At 47.2% G+C, this 17,229-nt stretch overlaps 2 protein-coding genes across 2 annotated transcripts; one reads left to right on the top strand and one right to left on the bottom strand.

Annotated features, from left to right (window-relative positions):
• Positions 1–461: 461 nt before the first annotated feature.
• Positions 462–5,881, top strand: LOC125552712 (sulfate transporter 3.1-like). Its single transcript, XM_048716385.1, has 9 exons — positions 462–942; positions 1,042–1,249; positions 1,550–1,721; positions 2,374–2,439; positions 4,160–4,273; positions 4,356–4,472; positions 4,571–5,261; positions 5,350–5,426; positions 5,502–5,881. The coding sequence occupies exons 1-9, from the start codon at positions 597–599 to the stop codon at positions 5,685–5,687; spliced, it is 1,977 nt and encodes a 658-aa protein (XP_048572342.1). The 5' UTR covers positions 462–596; the 3' UTR covers positions 5,688–5,881.
• Positions 5,882–6,255: 374 nt separating this feature from the next.
• LOC125552711 (protein NETWORKED 1D-like) lies at positions 6,256–16,619 on the bottom strand. Its single transcript, XM_048716384.1, has 6 exons — positions 16,384–16,619; positions 15,792–15,881; positions 15,288–15,624; positions 9,284–14,067; positions 7,646–9,133; positions 6,256–7,521 (listed from the first exon to the last, which is right to left on the bottom strand). Exons 3-6 carry the CDS (start codon positions 15,391–15,393, stop codon positions 6,400–6,402), a joined length of 7,500 nt encoding a protein of 2,499 aa, XP_048572341.1. The 5' UTR covers positions 15,394–15,624; positions 15,792–15,881; positions 16,384–16,619; the 3' UTR covers positions 6,256–6,399.
• Positions 16,620–17,229: the final 610 nt, after the last annotated feature.

Raw genomic sequence — 17,229 nt, 5'->3', positions numbered from 1 at the left:
CACATACACGAAAATTGCAAACACAGTACACGTTTTGCACATGCGTTTACGTACGTGTTTGTCAGCAGCCGGATCGAGCAAACGAGCCCGGCCGAACCCGGCGTACAGTACGCGCCGATGCCGATGCCGATGGATCAATGGCAGAGCCGACCGGCCCGATCGCACGGCAGATCGCCCGACGAGACGAGGCGACAGCCGCGCCCACCCGCACGTACGAGACGCCAACAATAACCCTATACTCTACTGAAGCTCCCTGCAGATCCCGTCACTTCCTTCCTCTACCGCGCGCTCCACGTCAGGCGAGCACGTAGGTCCCTGTCAGGCGGGGCCCGTGCGGCGCGTGCGCCCGTCGCATCGCACCGCACGGCGAGGTTTGCCCGGAACGCTAATCCCGACCGAGCCCACCGCCCGGACCGGACACCAAATCCGACCCCCGGCCGCTGTATATATACACCAGCGCAGCACGGGCAGACCATCCAGAGCAAGAGCAAGCGCAAGCGCAAGTGGTGAAATCCATTTCCCAACACAGCACACACAGTTAGAGAGAGCGAGCGAGGGAGCGAGCGGCCTAGCGCACACGTGTGCAGCCGGCGGCCATGGGCGGCAGCGCGGCGGCCGGGAAGAGCGTGGACGGCGGGGGCAGGGCGGCGCAGAGGGTGCCGGTGCCGGAGGCGCGGCCGTTCCTGGACACGTTCCGGGCCAACCTCAAGGAGACCTTCTTCCCGGACGACCCGTTCCGCGCGGTGGTGCGGGAGCGGGGCTTCGGCCGGCGCGCGGCGGCCGCGCTCCGCTACTTCTTCCCGTTCCTCGAGTGGGCGCCGGCATACAGGCTCGGCACCTTCAAGTCGGACCTCATCGCCGGCATCACCATTGCCAGCCTCGCCATCCCGCAGGGCATCAGCTACGCCAAGCTCGCCAACCTACCGCCCATCCTCGGCCTCTGTAAGCGCGTCACACATGGCCATATATATGTTGCCATTGCCGACTGTATGAGCCTTCGTGCCTCTGTGGCTCACTGTATGAGTATGTGACGGACTGCAGACTCGAGCTTCGTGCCGCCGCTGGTGTACGCGATGATGGGGAGCTCCAAGGACCTGGCGGTGGGGACGGTGGCGGTGGCGTCGCTGCTCATCGCCTCCATGCTGGGCGCCGAGGTGTCGGCCACGGAGAACCCGGCGCTCTACCTCCACCTGGCCTTCACGGCGACCTTCTTCGCCGGCGTCATCCAGGCCTCGCTCGGCATCCTCAGGCACGTCGCACACCATGCATGAGCTTCGTGCTCACTCCATTTAACTAATCAAACCATTGATTACGATTAGGGAAATCACACCTACTAAGCTCTCTCTTGTGGGTCAAGCCACATACCTACGTAGTTGGTGAGAATGGACGAGTCCAAAAGCACAGTGGCACCTTTCTAACTTGTCAAAAGTTAATCAGCTTCTAGAGTATGATTAGTTGTAGCTCTAGATGCAGCAAGCTTGGTACTATGGGTGTGGAGGTTTAGGTGTAACTGCTACGTGCAGCACGGACTTACTGGGACTACGTGCAGGCTGGGGTTCATCGTGGACTTCCTGTCGCACGCGGCGATCGTGGGGTTCATGGGCGGCGCGGCGACGGTGGTGTGCCTGCAGCAGCTCAAGGGCATGCTGGGGCTGGAGCACTTCACCACCTCCACCGACCTCGTCTCCGTCATGCGCTCCGTCTTCTCCCAGACACACCAGGTCCAGTATCTAATCACTCATCATCTGTTAACTGACACTTGCATCTTGTTACCCATACATACATACATACATACATACATACATACATACATACATAGTAGCTAGTAGGTACCTAGGACTCCCAAGAGCCCATGGTAGCCATGCACCTTTCAGTGCTTTTTCTTGCGTATTGTGATCAAGCTACTGGCTACTAGTAGATTTTTGCAGCACCGTGCGTATGCCTGTCCGTAGATATATAGTCGCCAAGAACTCCATGAAAAACGGACGGATGGCATGATGACACCGGTGCATGCGCGTGACACTTCGGGACTGGGCTCCCGGGGGCACAAGCCTCTGGGGTAGGCAGCCATATATGTCTAGACCGGCAAGGTTAATTACGTGCATGCCATGCCCGGGAAGGACAGGAACACGAACAGGACAGAACACGACACGACGGCGAGCTCCACTTGCCTCTACGGCCGGCCATGCCGATGCCTATGTCCATGTCTGCACTGCAGCTTGGTCCAGCTCGCTAGCTGGGCACAGTCACACACGTACATATGAGGGACATGCACCCGATCGACCATTGCATGTGACTAGCTAGCTACTCCACTGTTAATAGTCCGTGTATGTTGCTGACGGGTTCAATTGGTTGGATGGCTTTGGTGTGCAGTGGCGATGGGAGAGCGTGGTGCTCGGCTGCGGCTTCCTCTTCTTCCTCCTCGTCACCCGCTTCTTCGTAAGTCAAGTCTACCAGTAACACTACTAAATTACTCTCACTTTACTTCCCAGATCTTTTGATCACCTTTCCTTTTTTTAATTACTACGCATGCTTTCGATTGCCTTTTCTTGTTTAATTACACAAGTTAAACACCTCATGCTTAACTTGTGCGTGACAAAATCCCGATTCGCCTCTCTATAGCTAGTGTAGCAGTAGTAGTAAGTGGCGCGAGAATCTCTCCTCTGGTAAACTAATGACGTGCCCAATGACACCAAAAGGGGTGCATAAACTAGGACCACCAGAGAATCGATCGATCGACCCATCCATCCATCCATCCATGGATCGTCCCCAATCATTGGGCCTTTTCTTGCACCTCTAACTCCATTACTGTACTACCAGTAGCATGTTATAATCGTCCATGACGTAGTACCGCACCCTGTACCAGGATCGCGACGGCACAGACGCTGCCTCGGTCCATCCGTGACACGATGTTTTGGAGGTAATGGCCTGTGCACGGGAGGCTAACCCCATTTGCGCGCGTCTCGTAATCCAAAAGCCATGCTCTCTCTGCTCTCTAGTCCATGGGTGCATATGGCTAGCTAGTGCTAGACCCAGTGTTTAGCCGCGTCAGTCAGTCAGTCACAGGTCTGGTCGAGCTCGAGAGCTGCAGGAAAGACAATTTTGTGCCGTGAGCTTTCTGCAGATGAGGTAGGCGAGGCGGGGTAGCGCCTACTCCACATGAGGACGCCCGCTCGTGAGTTCATTGGCGATCGAGGTTGGAGTGGGACAAGAGAATCCATCCATTGGGCGCCTTTGGACACATAGCCTGCACCTGCACGCAGCACATGCCTGATGCCTCTCATCTCTGACGATCTGATCTCGCTCCATACCTCCGCTGTCATCTTCCTCCTCGTCTGTCTCTGAACACCATGCAAAAATTAGCATGCACGCGCCTTTACACAAACCAAATTTGATCTCTGCTCTCTCTAGTACCAGTATATGTGCCTGACTTGGGGGGACTCCTTCCTTTTTGCGTCTGAAAGGGAGAAACCTCTCGTCTTTTCAACATGTTGGTAGTGACCGAGGAGCATATAATTTCGAGCCAGACAGCGCGTCGATTGCGTCGTGTCATTTTCTGTCAGCAGCGGGACAGCGCTTGACCTGCATGCTCTGAGTGCTAGCTTGTTTTCGCATCGGTGTCACGCTGATGGCGAGGTGCATGCATCGGACCGGACATCATGGGCGCGGGAAAGAGCCGACCTGCGGAATTATTGCTAAAGGCCAAGCTCCACTAACCGCTGCATTATGGTGTGACGATTATTTAACTAATCTGAAATGAGATGCCTGAGGTAGCTTGTTCTTGGGAGAAGAATATCACGTGTGGTAGTGTAGCCACTGAATTTTAGTATATGTCCCGATCAAAAATGGATTGTTCTTGAGTATGTTCATTGGCTGATTATTCCAGTGTGTTCGTCATGTTTCAACGCGCAACCGGCCATATGATATGCCCAGTTCTGTTCTGAATTCTGATGCTACAAGACTCTGAATATTTATGTATGATGAATACTGTTTCAGAACTGCTTCCTTGGTCTGAACTTTGAGGTCTTGGTCCAAGTTGAACCAAGAATTATAATTACCTAACAGACCAATTCTTGCTGCTCTGAAACCACTTAAAGTTAATATCACTCTAAAGATTATTAATGTTTCATGAAACTAATCTTATGTTTAATTTGGTCAGAGCAAGAGGCAGCCTAGGTTCTTCTGGGTATCCGCCGCCGCGCCATTGACGTCGGTCATCCTTGGGAGCCTCCTGGTCTACTTCACCCATGCTGAAAACCATGGCGTTCAAATTGTGAGCAACCCATACATTCACCACAGCATTAGCTTCCATGTTATGTCGACTGAATGACTGACGCCATTTTGGAACACTCTAGATCGGTAATCTGAAGAAAGGCCTGAACCCAATCTCCGTCACAAACCTCCAGTTCACGCCGCCGTACATGATGCTCGCCCTCAAGACCGGCCTCATCACCGGCGTCATCGCCCTCGCCGTAAGCCCAACACACTCATCTGCTTCGCCCAAGTAAATTACACCGGTGAAAGATCGAATATCTCACACCTGCCGACTGGGGTATGTGCACATGCGCAGGAAGGGATCGCCGTCGGCCGGAGCTTCGCCATGTTCAAGAACTACCACATCGACGGCAACAAGGAGATGATCGCCATCGGGACGATGAACATCATGGGGTCCTTCACCTCCTGCTACCTCACCACGGGGCCCTTCTCCCGGTCCGCCGTGAACTACAACGCCGGGTGCAAGACGGCCATGTCCAACGTGGTCATGTCGCTGGCGGTGATGGTGACGCTCCTCTTCCTCACGCCGCTCTTCCACTACACGCCGCTGGTGGTGCTGTCGGCGATCATCATGTCGGCGATGCTGGGGCTCATCGACTTCCCGGCCGCCGTGCACCTCTGGCACGTCGACAAGGTGGACTTCTGCGTCTGCGCGGGGGCCTACCTCGGCGTCGTCTTCGGCAGCGTCGAGATGGGGCTGGTGGTCGCCGTGGCCATCTCCGTGCTCCGGGTGCTGCTCTTCGTGGCCCGGCCGAGGACGACCGTGCTCGGCAACGTGCCGGACACCAACGTCTACCGGAGGATGGACCAGTACACGACGGCGCGGGCGGTGCCCGGCGTGCTCGTGCTGCGCGTGGACTCGCCCATCTACTTCGCCAACTCCGGCTACCTGCGCGAGAGGTTCACCCGGTGGATCGACGAGGACGATGAACGCACCAGCGCCAAGGGCGAGACCGGCGTGCAGTACGTCGTCCTCGACATGGGTGGTAAGTTACAGCAACTTGTTCTGAAACAATGCCTACATCTGAACATCTCGAACAGAGCATCTCTGAAACTTGTTCTTTCTGCACGCAGCTGTGGGCAGCATCGACACCAGCGGGACGAGCATGCTGGACGAGCTCAAGAAGACCCTGGACAGGAGGGGGATTCAGGTAAGAACAGAGCAACACAAACTGTCATCTTTCTTCTTCTGTCATGAGCCATGGCTGATTTCTCCTTGGTTTCAGATCGTGCTGGCGAACCCGGGGAGCGAGATCATGAAGAAGCTGGACAGCTCCAAGGTGCTGGAGCTCATCGGCCACGAGTGGATCTTCCCGACGGTGGGCGAGGCCGTGGCGGAGTGCGACTTCGTGCTGCACTCCCACAAGCCGGGCATGGTGGTGGACGGTGCCTCGCATGAGAACATGGTCTGATTGGGCCTGACCTGACCTGAGTTGAGTTGTTAACAGGCAATGCGAGCCGAGATCGGTATAAGCATCTCGAGCTATTGTACTCCTACGTTGTGGATGAAATCCGCATGAAATGAATATCACCGTTTTTGTTGGTGTTGAAGCAAAAGCCAAGCTTGTGCAAATGCAATATACTAGTCGGTAATGTGAACAAATGATATAGCACGAGACTAACCTTCCCAAATTTACTGCTACCCTAATTAACAGACATTCAACAAAAAATCAGGGCACAGATCAGAAATACACTTGCAGAGGACAGACACATAAGAACAGAAAAGTTAACACTTGCAGATCCACAGATTCCAACATAAGAACAGATCAGAGAATCAGTATTGACTACCAAATTCCAACATGAAAGATGAGTGGATCTATGTGTTGTAAAAGGGGAGTGAAAATTATATCCCTGAAAGAAGCATTCTCATATATCGTCATTGCAGACATATAGAACCAGCGAAGGGCAACGGAATTACAAAATGCTTCGATTCATAACGGTATCAGTAGGATTAACTAGTTAAACTAGAGGACATTTCTGAACAAGGACAAAACTCTGAATGCATGAGCTCCTTGTTAACATTATCATGCAACCCATTACAGAAGAGATACTAAAGACATCACTTGCTGCAGCTCCAAATCAGAAGGAGCACGAGCCTGTTGGGCCGCCTACAGAACGAAACGGTTAAGGCTCGGTCATTGTTTTGGGGCGCACGCAGCCGCAGAAGGGCACCCTACTCTTCTTCTTCTGGCCGGCGTCGTTCTTGTCCTTCTTTGCGTACACGTAGTCCCTCAAGAGCAGCCGCGAACGCTTCTCGGAGACCTTGACCCTCTTGAACTCGTGCTCCTCCTCGAGCTTCAGCAGCACGTACTGTATTTTCTGGAGCTCGAGGTCCAGCCTCGCGACCTTCTCTGACCCTTTCTGCACCTGCTCGGAGATCTTCCTTCTGCTGGAATAGCCCTCTAGGTCGGCGTTCACCTCGAATGCAGGATAATTCTCGGCCTTCTTCGTCAAACTGCTGTTGAAACCTATCTGTTCCAAGACAGAGCCCTCGATCTCCTGCAGCTGAGCCCTAATGCTGCTGTACTCCGAGCTCATGGGAGATTTGCCCTTGGAAGTTCCCTCGATTTTCTGCTTCACTTCCTCGATGCTTGCCTGGATGATTAGCAGCCCCTGAGCATCGGTGGCGAGCTTCTCAAGGACATTTTTGGTCCATAATTGCTGAGGTTCCAGGGTTGCTGTCGATATCTCGAGCCTGTTGATCCCTAGGTCTCTTCCTCTTGCTATCTCAAAGGAAGTGTACTGACTCTTCACCTCCTCCACCTCTTGTATGTCATGTTCAGATGATGAGGATTTGGCTGTTCCATTCTTGCAATCCTTCTCAGCAGTCTCCCACAGCTGGAGCATCTCATCATCAAGCTCTGCATTTGCATCGCCACCAAGAGGGTAGACAGCGGCTCCAGAGCCATATGGCGGGCAAGTAGATACCTGGTCAAGTTCGATATCTTTCATGATCTGTGCTTGCTTCCCTTTGGAGTTATCGGCGTCATATTTCTGCCTATCATCCTCCATGTATTGTTCCTTGTGCCTAATGCATGAACCTTTTCTTGATTTAAGATCTTGAATTTCTATATTCGCCGACTCCAATTTAGCAGCGAATTCAGTAAACTCCTTATTTTGGCTGTCCTTGACATCTAATATCACAACCCGGAGTGCTTCAACTCTTGCAATTAAGCTGTCCAACTTTAAAACTCCTGATGGCATGTCTAGGAACTCTGAACCACGTCTGTCATCTTGTACAAGCTCCTGCATAAGCCAAATATAAGTAAGTGAAAGGTAGAACTATGGAGAACTTGTATAGTAAACACAGCATATTGCATATCCGTGGAGAATGGAAAATGCTCCAGTTTCATAGGATGGAGTAGCTTACCAAATTGCCTTCTTTATCTGAAAGTAAATGGGTGCCTTCTTCCAGCATGCTTATCTGATCCGACAGAGATGCTAAAAGTGGCAGATATCTGCCCATCTCTGCCTTCAGTTCTGCAGTTTCTGCTCCCATGGCGGCAATCCTTCTGTGCAGCTCATCAACATAAGCATCCCTTGAGGAGATTTCTTTCATTAGCATTCCCTTTTCAGTGATCATTCTGATCTCAAGAGCCTCGCATTCCATCATCAGCTCAAGTAGATGTTCCTCATAGATCATGACATTCACCGAACAAGTTATCATATCACTCAGGAGTGAAACAATTTCCCTTTCATGTTGCTCATTCTCTTTTGTCACCATCTCAAGTGTAGACACCAAACTCTCTTCCTTCTGCTTACGAGTGTCAACATCTCCTTGCAACGCCACGTTAGCTTCGCAAAGAAGAAGATAATCATTATCCCTAACAGCACCTTGTTCAGTTAGCGCTGCGATTTTCTCCTCAAATTCACCTTTTACATCTTCAGCAGAAGCCTCAAGATCCCTGAGAACTCTCCACAATTCCTGGTTTGTCTCCTGCAAGAATTGGTTCTTCTCATCTGCCTTGTGTAGCTCATCATCCTTCTGCATTAACCGTGTCATGCCATTGGTGAGTTCAATGCTCAACGTCTCCTCCTTTTCACTACCTTGCTGCAACCTTTGCCCCATCTGTTCATTCAGCTCAATAAGCTTGTGATTTTCATTCCGCGTAAAAAGCAATTCTGCTGCACCTGCCTCCACTTCTTTCTCAAGTTCACACTTCTGCAAGTGCAGATCTCTGAAGTCAATGACTATTTCTGTAAGAATTGTTCCAAGAACAGATAGCTCAGCCTCCATGAAGACATTTCTATGTTCACTCTCCTCTTTATGCTTTACATGGTTGCAAGTTTCACGAGACAAAGTCTGCAGCATAATTTCATCATGAATCACACCAGGACGTCCTAAGTCCTTGCAGACATTGAGGATCTTTATTTGCTGTGAGATTCCCTCCCTTAGTTCCTTATTGTGTTTCAGCAATACTTTCCTCTCCTCTTCTTCATTTTTGGCTTCCTCCTTGAGCCGTGATATTACTACCTCTGCAGAATGAGCAGCCTTTATGAACTTCTGGCATTCATCAAAAAGAGCAAAGTTTTTGTCTTTAACATCAGCCAAACTACTATTCAAGATCAATGCACTGATAGAAGCATCTGTACATTCTTGTAGCTCTTGATCAAGCACCTCGCCCATATGACAGATTTTCTCTTGCAGGGAAGAAACTGTCGCTTCAAAGTCATTTATCTGTATTTGGTGCAACCTGAGCAAAGCTTCATGCTGTTCATTTCTAATTTCCACCTGATCTTGTAGATTCTCAAGTTGACTATATAAGAGGTCTTTCTCTGCTAACAAGGATGAGTTCTTGCCTCCCAGATCAGCATGCTCATCCTCCAGAGATTTCATAGCCAGTGTAGCGCTCTCCAGCTGACAGGAAATAAGATTTGGATCAGATAGGAACGGGACTGTTCAAGAAGACTATGAACAAGAAGAGTATAATTTGTACTAACAAGGGAACTTAAGACGGATGAATATTTAATCAGATAGTTAAGAGTGAAGGCACAATTATAGTAATACCTGGACCAGAATATTGTCCTTTTCAGCAAGAAGAGCAGAGTTATTGGCAAGATAAGACCGGGACAGTTCTTCTGAATCTTTTAACTTCATTCTCAGTTCTCCTATCTCAGAATTCACATTAGAGAATGAAATCTCCAACATGGACTTTTGCTCCGAAATATCAGCATATTTTTTATTGAGGATATGTAGTTCCCGTGCCAGAGCATCCTTCTCAGAACTATGCAAGCAAACATCATATTTCAGAGAGCTTTGTGAAGCTTCCAGTTCTTTTATGATCTCCTTCAGGGCTTCAGTTTCAACAATTGCATTTGAAAATGATTTCTTCAACATCAAACACTCGTCTGACAGCTTCTCCGCCTCACATGTTTTTTCCTCGAGTAACTGCTGGAGTGCGGCTGCACTTCTGTTTACTGCCTCCATCTCATGTTCCAGTGAACAGTACTGCTTCTCCAGAATTTCTGTCTCTTTCTTCTGATGGATCAGTTGACTTTGAAGTACCTCCCTGTCACCAATGTGGAGCCCCACTTCATTCTCTAGATTCACTTTCATTTCCTTCAACATGTCCAGTTCATCGTGAAGGCCACTGATAGTTAATTCAGAAGAAAGATTTTGTTCACCAAGGATACGGTTGTCCTCTGCATGCTTGGATATCATGCTCTCAAGGTCCAACTTACTGCTCTCCATCTCATTCAATTTATCATTCAGCCTCTCGATCTTCAAAACCAACCCACTGACTTCTTCCTGAGACTGAGAATGCATATTTGTCATCATAAGAAGAGATGCTTCAGCTTCAATGTGCTTATGTGCTTCATCTTTCAGCTTAGTCTGCAAGGTATCCACCTCTTCTCTCTTCTGTTTGAGTTCTTTATCAAGCATTTGCCCTTTTTGTTCAGAATTCTCTAGTTCAGCCTGCACTTCAGAGAGTTCAGATTCTACATCAGATACTCTCGCCAAGGACTGCTTGTGCTGAAGAAGAGCTGCTTCCTTTTCGGTATTCAGCAGCAAAATGGTGTTCTTAAGCTCCGAAGACATGTTTTCCACTTCATTCAACTTTCTGTTCAGCTTGTTAATCTCAAGGGCTAACCTGTTCACTTCTTCCTGAGAATTAGAATATAGATTAGTTATTGTGAGAAGAGCTGCTTCACCCTCGGCATTCTTTCGGGCTTCATTTTTCAGACTAGTCTGCAAGGTATCCACCTCTTCTCTCTTCTGCTTGAGTTCTTTATCAAGCATTTGCCCTTTTTGTTCAGTATTCTCTAGTTCAGTCTGCACTTGAGAGAGTTTAGATTCCAGATCAGATACTCTCACCAAGGACTGCTTGTGCTGAAGAAGAGCTGTGTCCTTTTCAGTATTCAGCAGCAAGATGGTGTTCTTGAGCTCGGAAGACACGTTTTCCACTTCATTCAACTTTCTGTTCAGCTTGTTAATCTCAAGGGCTAACCTGTTCACTTCTTCCTGAGAATTAGAATATAGATTAGTTATTGTGAGAAGAGCTGCTTCACCCTCGGCATTCTTTCGGGCTTCATTTTTCAGACTAGTCTGCAAGGTATCCACCTCTTCTCTCTTCTGCTTGAGTTCTTTATCAAGCATTTGCCCTTTTTGTTCAGCATTCTCTAGTTCAGCCTGCACTTGAGAGAGTTTAGATTCCAGATCAGATACTCTCACCAAGGACTGGTTCTGCTGAAGAAGAGTTGTGTCCTTTTCGGTATTCAGCAGCAAGATGGTGTTCTTGAGCTCCAAAGACACGTTTTCCACTTCATTCAACTTTCTGTTCAGCTTGTTAATCTCAATGGCTAACCTGTTCACTTCTTCCTGAGAATTAGAATATAGATTATTCATTGTGAGAAGAGCTGCTTCACCCTCAGCATGCTTTCGGGCTTCATCTTTCAGACTAGTCTGCAAGCTATCGACCTCTTCTTTCTTCTGCTCGAGTTCGTCATCAAGCATTTGCACTTTTTGTTCAGAATTCTCTAGTTCAGCCTGCATTTCAGAGAGTTGAGATTCCAGATCAGATACTCTCACCAAGGACTGCTTGTGCTGAAGAAGAGCTGTGTCCTTTTCGGTATTCAGCAGCAAGATGGTGTTCTTGAGCTCGGAAGACACGTTTTCCACTTCATTCAACTTTCTGTTCAGCTTGTTAATCTCAAGTGCTAACCTGTTCACTTCTTCTTGAGAACTAGAATATAGATTAGTTATCGTGAGAAGAGCTGTTTCACCCTCAGCATTCTTTTGGGCTTCATCTTTCAGACTAGTCTGCAAGCTATCAAACTCTTCTTTCTTCTGCTCAAGTTCTTTATCAAGCATTTGCACTTTTTGTTCAGCATTCTCTAGTTCAACCTGCACCACTGAAAACTTAGATTCCAGATCAGATATTTTTACCAAGGACTGCTTGTGCTGAAGAAGAGTTGCGTCTTTCTCGGAATTCAGCAGCAAGATGGTGTTCTTAAGCTCGAAAGACAGGTTCTCCATCTCATTCAACTTTCTGTTCAGTGCCTCATTCTCCAGGGCCAATCTATTTACTTCGTCCTGTGATTGGAAGTATTGATTCTCTTTTGACATGAGCAATGTCTCAGCTTCCACACGTTTCTTGCCCTCATCTTGCAGACTTGACTGCAGAAAATCCACCATGACATTCTTCTGAGCAAATTCTTGCTCCAGTACCTGCAACTTCTCCTCAGTTTTCTCTGCCTCCAACTGTGTCTCCGAGACTTCTGACTTCAGATCGGTTACTCTTTCTAAGGACAGCTGCAGTTGAAGAAGTGCTGCATCTTTCTCGGTATTCAAAACAGAGATGGTGTTCATAAGTTCACACAATAAGTCCTCCACAATCAGATTGCTGTCCTGCACTTCACTTAACTCATCGTTTAACTTTTGAAGATCCATAACAAGCTTACCCACTTCTTCCTGAGATTCAGAATGCAGGTTTGCCACCACCCTAAGTTCTGCTTCGGCATGCATCCGTTTATGGCCTTCCTCCTCCAAATTATTGTGAAGGCCATCCACCACTTCTTTGTGGTGTTTCAGTTCTTGTTCCAGCAAATGGACTTTCTCCTTATTTTTATCCAGATCTGACTGTACATCGAAAAGATGTGCTTCTAAATAAGAAAGTCTCTCTAAGGACTGCTGCTGTTGAAGTAGAATTGCATTTTTCTCAGAATCCATCTCCAAAATGGTGTTCTTGAGTTCTCGTGAAATGTTCTGCAGATTCAACCTATCATTTTCAGCCTCACTAAGCTTCTCGCTTAAAGTTTCAAGATTTTGTGCTAGTGTCTTGGCTTCTTCCTGGGACTGCAGATGTAGGTTCTCCACTCTGAGAAGAGTTGTTTCAGCAAGCATGCACTTCTTCCCTTCCTTGTGCAAACTACTTTGAAGGATACTGACTTCCTCGGTCTTGCATACAAGTTCTTGCTCCAGTATCTGGGCTTTACTTGCAATCTTCTCCGTTTCTGATTGTGCAAACAGAAGTTGAGCTTCCAAATCACTCAATTTCTTGTTGGAGTATTCAAGATCTTGTGCCAGCCTTTTAACCTCTTCCTGAGACTGGGAATGCAGGTCTTCCATTGCAAGAAGAGCTGCTTCCTTTTGCATGTAATTGAAGTGTTCATCCTGCAGCCGAGTATGTATGGCACCAGCCTCTTCTCTCTTATGTTCAAGTTCTTGCACCAGCAATTGTACCTTCAGTTCAATCTTCTCCTGCTCTGATTGTGACTTCAAGAGCTTGGATTCCAGATCAGAAACCTCCTCAATACACTGCTGATGTTGTAGTAGAGCCACATCTTTCTCAGTATTTATTTGTGAGACAGTGCTCCTCAGGGAGTGGATCTCACTCTCGAATTTACTCTTTGAATCCACCAGATCTTTTCTATTTTGTGCAAGTTCTTGCTGCTGCATCATGATCTTCTGGCCCAGAGTTTCAAGCTCGGATTGCATTGTGTTGTTACATGATTCGGCACTGTTTAGATTCTGAACTTCCCTGTCCATATGATCAGAGAGTTTCTTGAGTTCGTTGTGTGCCTTAGAGAGCTCAGTCTCTAAAGCAGACAATCTTTTGGTGGATTCGCTGTACTGCACAAGGGCTTTGTCTTTCTCAGAAATCAAACATGAGATGATGTCCTTAAGGCTTTGGCATTCATTCTCAGAATTGTCTGCCCGCTGAGACTCAGATGAAACTTGTTGCTTCAGACTTTGGCTCTCTGCTAATAATTTGGAAATTTCATTTTGCAAATTCATGATGTCATCACTTGCATCTTGTTTCCCTTTAGCATCTGGGCTTTCAAAACTGAGGCCTTTTCTTACTTTCCCATCAGCGAAATTGACACGATGGGCACTATCACAGCTTTCAAACAAATCAGTGAACTGCTTGAGACCTTTGCGACTTGATAAAGAACCTATTTCATCAGGGTGTGTACCATTCCTCTTGACAGTAAATAGCGGTGGTGAAACACCAAGTGCATCCCTGTGCAGATCATCAGGTTCAAAAGGTGCACGCAAGGGTGTCAGCATTTCTGGTGTACGTGGCTCCCCTTCTTGGCTTGAGGAGGGCGAGTCCTCAGACATTGATGGCATCTGATTTGGAAACTCTTCTGAAATTGTCCGATGGGCCTGCCGGAGTGCACCAGTTGCTTGATCGTACCTTTCTGCTAAGGCACGGTATGCTCTGTAAAACTCTTCCACATGTTTCATGAGCTCAGGGCGTTTTTTATAGTACATTTCTGCTCTCCTTGCAAAAGAATCAGCATCTTCATTGATAAGTTTTATCATCGCCTTGACCATCATATCCATGTCTGTTCACAAAAAGAAATTCAATTAGCCACATGCCATTCAATACTACTAGTTTATTTTTGTTAATTCTGCTTTCAACAATGTAATTAGATTCTACATGATGTATCAACAAAGTAAATACAGAATGGTGAGAGATGAATGTAGGTCAGAAATAAAATATTACTCCCAGGAAGTAAAAAACATGTTTAATACAAGAAAATGCAAAGGAACCAAACAAATATCTTATTATATACATATACATACTGAACTCCCGAAAAACTAACCAAACAACATATTAAGCCTATTGTAACATAAATATTTTGGTAATACTGTTTCTTTTATAGACCAGGTTTTGGTAATACTGCTCCTAAATCATAAAATAGCATTTCAGTTCAAAAAGCAAACAATAGCAAATTAAGCATGTAGAGAATCATGACAATGAGGTGAACTGAAGTAGTCACGTGCTTATGCTATTATTAAAAATAGATATGGCAGGTCTATGTAGTGTTGCATAATCACATTACAAGCAACATCATTTAGTTTGTGAATTACAATGTGCTATTGCAATTTGCAAACAAAAATTCAAGTTAGTGTCAGCTCAGCCTCTTTGTTGACTTCAGAAATTACTTCAAGTTGAAGGATCAAAGTTTTGTTAGCTCCGATAGGCGATAGCCCTGTCTTTTGCTGTCACCTTTCTACCTCATTAAAGACAGAAAAAATGCCTATTTTGTATTGATAAACTTCCGATTGCCAGATATGAGATTATATCAGTCTGGCACTAAGAACTTGAGAAGATGGTCCAAAGTGGTCATGAACAAAATTTACAGACTAAATGATCATGAAACAAAGGCACTTAGCCGGCTTTGTAAATCTACATCAAAAAGTTATGTCAATTTGATTTATTTGTGGCACACACCCGTTAGTAGGAATTGAACAGGCAAATTTACAAACAATATACGGTAGATTCTACAGATTATTGAGATCAGAATATTCCAACACACCAAACACAGATATCCAGCAAAACCAAGATTTGGAATATCTGGCAGACAAGAAAACGCATATACAAAAAAATGTCTTGCATTGCATGCACATTTATATTTAAGTGGTTGGTTATAAAGCATAATGCAAAGCTCAATAAAACTGTGTTTGCTCATATGTACAAGTTTCGATACTAACACATATACTCCACACTAAATTAACAAGACAGCATAAACAATAACGAATCATGGGGAAAAATGCATACCAGTAAGATTCTCCTGAAGCCACTTGGAGTTCTTAGGGCTGATATGGCTAACCCACAGCCATGAGTACCGTGTATTATTCGAGTCATGACGGACTAATGTCGCCATTGTCAGAGAGGAGTAAGGTAAACCACCACAGATGGCACGATATTTCTCAACTTCTTCAGTGCTCAGGATTGAGCAACCCTGCGGTATAATATCATGCGTGGGGACAGAAGATGGCTCTGATGCTTCGGAATACGCATTCAAGTAGCCTTGGAGTATATCATGCTTCCGGGCAAAGCGAAGAGCGAGGAGCCCGAAGAGCAGGCAGAATCTCCCAATTTGTAAGCAGTTTACCTATAGTAGAGTGCAGAAGTGTAGATCGATCAGTAGTTAAAATTAGGATTTTTACAGTTTCCTTTTTCCAGGAACTGCGTGAATGGAATCTACGAAAGGGAAAAAACAGCACAATGTAAGCTGGAAACTAGGGGTCAAGATTGGTACTAGTCAGTAGAAACACTCACCTCCCATCCACAGATTTCCTGATAAACGCAGCAGAACGGATGAATTCTTGAACCAGTTTCGGAGCATACAAAGACAGGTTAACAATCCCACTGCATTGCGCCCAGAAAAGAAACAGTGTTCAGTAAAGAGATGAAAAAACTAAACTGCAAGAAATGAAACTGCAGGGATGATTAACACATGTAGCTATGAAAATACTGGGAAAAAGGGTCCAATGCTATGGAACATGGTAAAATCAGGAGAGAGAAAACAAATAAAAGAAGATAAACATTCACACACCCCTAAAACTTGGAGGGCAATGCTACATCAGAGCCCCCTTGGCAAGAAATACCAGAGCGAATCAAGCGACGGTGCCCCACCCAACCAGAGTAAGAGACCACACGATTCAGCACCCACTGTTCTTCCCCATCCCACTAACCCAATGAAGCAGCAGAACACCAACTGGGAGGCAGATGGCAACCAACAAAGACCAGAATGCGCCGGAAAAAGCTGAACCGGAGAACAGATCAAGAGGAGAAGACGGAGAAGCACGGGTTGTAGGTAAAGATCCAATCTCGGAGCGGAGGAGGGAGGGAGGGAAGCGCAGTGGCGTACCGCAGTGGAGCCTGGCTGGCTGGTGGCGACAAGGCAGGCAAGAATCAAGATCCCATCTCACCTCACGGTCTCGCCCCCATTGCCTCTGGTCAGCACGCCACTCACCAGTCACCACCAGCACCAGTGCCCTTGAAGTGTGAAGGCTGCGTAAAGCGCAAAGGAAAAGCGGAGGGCCGGTCGAGGCCAAGCGCAAGCGGGCGCGGCACAGCGGGGGAAGCACACTGTGGCAGTATAGCGGAGTTTTTCGTTTTTCCTGGGGTTGTGATTTGAGATGTGCGATTGATTTACCGGTAGTTAGTGTGGCAATGAAAGCGGTCCTTGAAGGCAATTAAACCCAATCGAGTGGCGGTGCTTTCTGAAAAGTAAATTACGGTGCCAATAAATCCGGGGGTTAGAGAAGTTGAAATGATATATCCAGGACAGAAGAAAACTGACGCCGGGTTTAATGGACGAGTTAAATATACTCTGCATTTACCCACCCGTTTGACCGCGGTGTCTTTCTTTCCTGCGCAAGCCTCTGCAGCTCACATGCGTTGTTTTCTGCCGCTGCTGCTTCCTGGCTGCGTCTTCTAGAGAAGCCCAAGACATGTTTTCTACCGCTGCTGCTGCAGAAGGCACGCTCGGCTCGACTGACTGACTTAACCTGGGATTAATCCAGGGAAGAGAGAGAGAGAGACCCGAGGGGAAACGAAATGATGAGGTTCGGTTGATCTGAACGATCCCCATGCTCGTGCCCATGTGACACGCGCACTTGCCCTCGCGAAAGTGGCACATAGAAAAATGTTCATTTGGCATTTCCCTATGCTATATCGGTCTCGTGGTGCTCGTCTAGCATCTCCATGTGGT

The sequence above is a fragment of the Triticum urartu genome, chromosome 4, assembly GCF_003073215.2.
Source record: "Triticum urartu cultivar G1812 chromosome 4, Tu2.1, whole genome shotgun sequence".
Taxonomy (NCBI): Eukaryota; Viridiplantae; Streptophyta; class Magnoliopsida; order Poales; family Poaceae; genus Triticum; species Triticum urartu.
This window is presented reverse-complemented; position numbering and strand designations above follow the sequence as displayed.